The following is a 6,638-nucleotide window of genomic DNA, read 5'->3' as shown; positions in this document are numbered from 1 at the left end:
TTACAATTGTTTTACTGTTATAAGGTGACATGTTTCTGTCTTGCTGCACAGCTCCAGCACAGGCGCCAACGACGACCACTGAAGCTACAGACAACAGCGACAACCACTGCGACCACAGTGAAACGGTGACGACCACTGCAGCCTCTGCTCCAATCGTGTCTGTCACGCAAGCTCCACGCAAGCAGGCCCTGAAGTCCGGAGTCGTGGCCAAGGTCCGTCACTGCCCGGTGTGCCTGGAGCCAGCATGACTGAGGAAGACTGGATCTGAAGCTTCTTGGCATAGAGCGTGATGACATTCAACCAATCGCTCCGTGAAGCCGCCACCAGTGTACGGTCCAGTGCCGCCCCCGCGGTGCAGCTGCCAAATCTGTCCGTGCCACCGCCCATGTTCCCGGTGCCTCCTCCGAAACGGACCTTGTTGCCACCACCACAGTACCTGGCCACGGTGCCACCACCGACTCTGGCACCGTTGAACGTGCCGCCACCAACAGGTGAGACTGTTTTTGCATTGCACATACTGGCTGCCATGCTAGCTCCATCTTGAAAATTCTCTCTGCGTTATTGTGCTTGCAATACTAATAACTGAAAGGGTTGAAAAATTCTTGCACACGGGGTGTTGCCGAGCTAACATTCGACAAGGGGAGCTGTCTTCTTCAAGGCAGCAGCTGCCTACCTTAGCGCGTTTATGTGTATGCTTTGTACCCTCTCATACACATAACACGCTAAGGTAGGCATCTGCTGCCTTAAAGAAGACAGCACCGCTTGTCGAAACGTTGGCTCCGGCAACGCCCGTGTGCAAAATTTTCACATCTCTTCGAGCTTCCATCTTCCCCTGAACTTCTGCCTTATCTTGATAACTGAAAGGCTGCATGGACCGACTAGTGTTAGAGCATGGAGACGCTGCACTTTGCATCAGGTTCCTTGAAGTTAAGCAGTGGATCTGGGCAGGTGGCTTAATGTTAGGATTGGTGATCAGCTGGCTTGATGGAATGGGTACCAAGAGACACAAAGCACAGCAGAAGTCAGTAGGGCGATAAGTGGGGTGATGAAATAACAAAATTCGCAGGTTTAAAATGGTCAGTTGGAGATAATTTCGAGAGGCCTTCGTCCTGCATGGTGCCCTGCGTAGTGATGATGCCCAAAATAAGGTTACTACTGAAAAGGACGCTGAAGTAAGACGCTAAAGCAGAAATTAAGACTCGTGAAATGTTGTTTCAAAAAATATATTCTCTATTGTCATAGTAAGATGTTCAGGCACCACCCCATTGGAGCATCGATCATATATGATTGATGGCTTTCCGCATGCTGCCAAGTTCATAGTTTTTGTGTGTTTTTACACGTATTGCTATCTAGCATGTAGTTTTCATTGCTAGACTTTCAGTTTCAGCATAGTTTGCCATTTTTCAGGAAAGCGCAACACACGAAGAGAGATTTGTGGGCAGCGGCGGCAGCGAACGTAGCGGACCATGGGTCAGGCTCCCATCAGTCCACGCAATGAAACCTATGTGAATTGTGTGATTCCGCTGCTTTGATGGCAGACTTTTTTGACGAGTCGAGCATTGAGGTGTCCAAAGATAACTGACAGCTTGGATTTTATTTCGGAGAGTGATTCGCGGGGATCGACCTGGGACTTGAGCCAGTACTCGTATGAGCATAGTTTCACATCCGCTTCTCTCGCGAGTAGCCAAGAGGCTTTCTGTTTGTTCGCATTGATTTATTTCTGTTTGGTAGAGTCTCAACAGTCTTTTAGAGAACAGCTCATCCATCAGCTTCTCAATCTTGACGACGCCAGCCAGCCCGCACTGCTCTATCTCCTCCACTCCCATCCACGAGTCACGCGCTCCACAAGCCAGAAAATGTTGGCAGGCACAAGAATTGCAAGCTCTGTGATAAGCAGAAGAAAACTGAGTTGAAAACAGATGTTTTTTAGTACCTTCAAGCACGTTCATCTTCCATTACTGCGCAGAACTGCTTCGTTGAGTGGCGCAAGCCCCATTGAGCATGAGTATTGCACTCATTTAGAAGCACACCAAAGAAAGTGCTGTAGTTATGTGTACCAAACTTTTCAGAGTAAGAAAAAGGGCTATGAGGCATGTTTCGTATATCTTGGATTTTTTATTTTACTGTAATTTTCGCTCAAGTATATATGTTTATTCCAACTTTTTTATGTTGTCCTTGCAGCAGGTGTTCAATGGGGACATTTTTTATTACTACTACGTATAATCCTTATGGGTGATATTTCAATCTGTATGAAACGCCATTTTATTAGCTTCATTTTGATGTACGTAACAGAAATAGCGCCATGACTTGATTTAATTAAAAAAAAAAAAAACTTCTGACACCGTTCCCGATTGCCTCTTTTTTACACGGTCCCGAAAGAGTTGAAACTAGAGTCTGCATACTCAGATTTGTTGAATTTTGCTCCCGATTCTTATTGCTGGTACATATAAGTTGGACATTACGAATGTCAAAGTACTGGGTATTAATGAGAACTAACAAACCATAATGCCAAGGAAAGTAGGGGTGTTATTTGTAGTAATTAGAAAGTAAGTGGACGAAAAGATAACTTGCCACTGGCAGGGACCAAGTACTGGGTGTGTGTTATGCATCTTTTATTTCTTAGCTTTTATTTCAAGCACATATGTGGAGTTCAATAGATAGGAAGAAGGCATTTAGTAGGAGTAGTAGTGAAGCTTGTTTTGCCACATAATAAAGCTGAATACGAGCACTATGGGTCACACAAAGGACATCGATGTGAAACTCAATTTTCTGCAATGTCTGCTGCGGTATAGCCTAACCTCGTCAGTGGTTGAAACGGCGTTAGTGATACTTCACCTGAGTTTGGTAATGTTCCATACCTTTGTTTGCCACAGCCTCTTAAACAGATCTAGGGTCATTATGCCTGGTGAGCAAGGTGACCAGGAAATTGGGCAATCCTTCAACTTCCCCACTTCCTTTCTTCACTGTGTTACCTTAACTACACAAATTCACAAAATGCGAACTTCAGTAGTAACAAAGTACACTGAAGCGAATGTCAGTCACTTATCTCATGATTTGCATTTTGTAATGAATTTTTCAGACCTAAACTCACCTTATTGGCACCCTTTCATTTTTCATGTATTGATTCCAAGAGCAGTGTTTGGCTCCTTTAGAATGCAGCCTGTCTTACCTACAAAGAAATACATTGGCTTGTCGATGTGTGTTGTCAAAATCCACAATGTTATGGTGAGCTGTCGTGCCAATTTTAAGGTGATGGTGCCACCTGTTTCTTCCTTTCTTTTTCCTCTTTAGCAAGCCTTCTCTCACAGTAGGTTTACATCCACACTTCGGAAGTGGCAGGAGAGTGAATAGGACAAAGCAGGCAGAAATTCTTTTTCGTGCTTTTTTGTGCCTGCCACCACGTTCACCACGTCTATTAAGTATATAAGTTGGCAATGGACATTAACCATCCTAGCTGAAGTGCAGCACAGTGACTCCTGAGACAAAGTGCAGCGTAGTAAATAAAGCATCAAACCTATCGAAGCTAAGTGCGCTTGCATCAGAATAGGAAGTCTTCGAGGTCAATGGCATGTAACGTTAGACTGCTCATTTTTTAGGGCCATTACCATGATTTCTGGTGTCTTTTTAAGACGTTGTCATTGAAAATACTGGAAACAGTAGCTATAAGCTCTTGAAGCGAATTGTAACATAAATCACCTAGGCGAATGATTCAAGGCTAAAGCAGTGTGCCGCTGAAGTACTTATCTGTGCACGACTTTGCTCATAGTGCTTTTCATTTCATTAGTTCTTTCAGCGGCCTAATGAGGTGCCTCTAAAACTCATTTCAGCTACCTTGCATGTGAGGCCTCATTTACTAACCCATGGCAGACCATTTGTGGCAAATGCTGACTACGTCAAGCCCAACAACAACAGGGTTACATGTAACACAGTGGTGCCCCTGCAAGTGTTGCGGCTGCCGCCTCCGCCCCCGCCTGATGAGCCGGAGCCACCAGCGCCACCGGTGACGAGAGCGAGAATGGCAGCTGCTCAGAGGCCACCCCCTACCCTTACTCCCATACAGAGGGCTGCACCCACTGCACAGAGGGCTGCACCTACGACTGCTGAACTTCCTCAAGAGCCAACACAAGCTACTGAACCTTCTGTTGACACAGCTGGTGGGAAAGACATAAGTGTCATGACTACTGGAGCAGCTCCAGAGATAAACAAAGCATCCTCTGGTGACACTAAACCTACAGCTACTGTGGCTAATGCAGCAACGATTGAGCCTCCTAGTGAAAGTGTGAAATCGGAAATACAAGGTGCGGACATGAAGGTTGCAACTGCCGCTGATGTTACCTTGGAGTGCGCTGCTCAGCCTGTTACAGAGTCAGTCGCTGAAACTGTGGCGGTGAAGCCATTAGAGCCAACAACACAAGCTGAAGCCTGTGCCTCACAGTCTCATGAACCTCAGAACGTGGCAGTGCCTGAAGATATTGCTCCGATATCTCCTGACAGTTCGCCTGCCATAAGCAGTGCTGCCACTGCTTTGGAGAGTGCTGCTGAGCCAGTTACAGATCCAAGCAATGAAGCTGTAGCAGCGAAGGCATCGGAACCAACCACACAAGGTGAAGCCTTGCAGTCGCATGAACCTCACAATGCGACACTGCCCGAAAGTATTGCTCCGATAGCTTCTGGCAGTTCTCCTTCCATGAGCAGCACTGCCATTGCATTGGAGAGGGCTGCTCAGACTGTTTCAGAGTCTGTCACTAAAGCTGTAGCAGTGAAGGCATCGAACCAACCATACAAGGTGAAGCCTTGCAGTCGCATGAACCTCACAATGCGACACTGCCTGAAAGTATTGCTCCGATAGCTTCTGGCAGTTCTCCTTCCATGAGCAGCACTGCCATTGCATTGGAGAGTGCTGCTCAGACTGTTTCAGAGTCTGTCACTGAAGCTGTAGCAGTGAAGGCATCGGAACCACCACACAAGGTGAAGCCTTGCAGTCGCATGAACCTCACAGTGTGACACTGCCCGAAAGTATTGCTCCGATAGCGTCTGGCAGTTCACCTTCCATAAGCAGCACTGCCATTGCATTGGAGACTGCTCAGACTGTTACAGAATCTGTCACTGAAGCTGTATCAGCGAAGGTATCAGAACAACCACCCACAAGCCTTGCAGTCTCATGAACCTATCGAAGTGACTGTGCCTGAAGGTGTTGCTCAAGTAGCTGCTGGCAGTTCACTTACTCTAAGCAGTGATGTTGCCATGAAGAGCTCTGCTCAGCCATTTACAGAGCCAAGCAGTGAAACTGTAACGGAAAAGCTGTCAGAACCAACCACACAATGTGGAGCCTTGCAGTCTCATGAACCTCATGAAGTGACAGTGCCTGAAGGTGTCACGCCGATAGTTGCCGGCAGTTCACTTGCTGTAAGCAGTGCTGATGTTGCCTTGGAGAGTGTCACTCGACCTGTTACAGAGCCAGGCAGTGAAGTTGTAGCAGCGAAGCCATCAGAGCCAACCTCACAAGATGAAGCGTTGCAGTCTTGTGAACCTCATGTTGCAACAGTGCCCGAAAGGGTTACACCGATAGCTGACAACATTTCACTTGCCATAAGTGAAAGCTATGTGGGCACAGCCAAGGCTGATATTCCTAGCTGTGCCACAGACATTGAAGATAAAAAACCGAAGATATATTTGATGCTTGTGGGAGCATTCAAAGCAGGTGTCTGCTGATGCTTCTCAAAGTCAAGAAAGTGAGGTTGCACCATACCCTTCATTCCTGACAGAAGCTAATGCTGAATATGACGCTGCTAGCTCCGTAGGCGAGATCTTGGAACTAAGGGTGAATGCACAAGAACTGCATAAAAAAAACAAGCAGTCCAGCAGACACTGAAGTGATGGAGCAGTCTGAGCATAGGAGTTCTGCCCTGCTAGGGCAGCATATATCTGCCGCCAGCGCGGGCATTGAAGCTAACAAAGTAGACACATCGATTGAAGGCAGCAATTCTAGCACTTCATGTACTGCGGGTGAGGGTCAGTACCATACAACACCCTTTTATGACTCTGAAAAAGTTGCCCTTAATTTGTCGGAAAGTGCTCCACTAAGCAGTTACTTTAGCTTGCGGGCTCATCCAACGTCGACAGGAGCAGGCCAGGAAACGGTATCTGCGGAAGCTAAACGCACTTGTTTTCAGCCTGAGGATTTTTCGCCAAGTGAGAATGTGACTGCAAACTTCAGTGTGAATGACAAGGCTAACACTGTTGAAGATGTGTCCAAAGCTGAAAATGGGGCAGAGAATGTTGTGCAAAGTTCAGGTATTTTAGGAGGCGAGACATCGATTGCAGTAGACCAGAATGTCGAGGGAGATTCGTGTTCCAGTGGTGCCACAGAAATCGAGGAAGACATTTCTGGCAGAATGGAAGTCAACTACGGAGACAGTGAGGAACCGTTTATTGGAGAGGATAAAACGTTTCACGAAGAGACCGGGATGCTCGCTACTGAAAGGGGAGAGTTGGACATGGTCACTGAAGGGCTCACTGCCGCAGATATGTTGGAAAAAGACATCTCAAGTAAAAAGCTTGATTGCGGAGACTGTGCAGGCGGGAGTGGGGATCACGTAGGTCTGTCAGCTGGCAACACTGATGGCAGTAAAGAATTT

General features: G+C 46.9%; 1 protein-coding gene across 1 annotated transcript; it reads left to right on the top strand.

Moving 5' to 3' along the window:
• Nucleotides 1-289: 289 nt before the first annotated feature.
• LOC119377910 (mucin-2-like) lies at nt 290-6,549 on the top strand (the record flags this gene model as incomplete). Its single annotated transcript, XM_037647201.1, has 3 exons — nt 290-491; nt 3,828-4,786; nt 6,174-6,549. Coding segments are annotated over exons 1-3 (1,537 nt in total), but the record flags the coding sequence as incomplete, so codon positions are not given.
• Nucleotides 6,550-6,638: the final 89 nt, after the last annotated feature.

Source organism: Rhipicephalus sanguineus, unplaced genomic scaffold, assembly GCF_013339695.2.
Source record: "Rhipicephalus sanguineus isolate Rsan-2018 unplaced genomic scaffold, BIME_Rsan_1.4 Seq611, whole genome shotgun sequence".
NCBI lineage: Eukaryota > Metazoa > Arthropoda > Arachnida > Ixodida > Ixodidae > Rhipicephalus > Rhipicephalus sanguineus.
The sequence above is the reverse complement of the archived record's forward strand: the minus strand, read 5'-3'. Positions and strand labels throughout refer to the sequence as shown.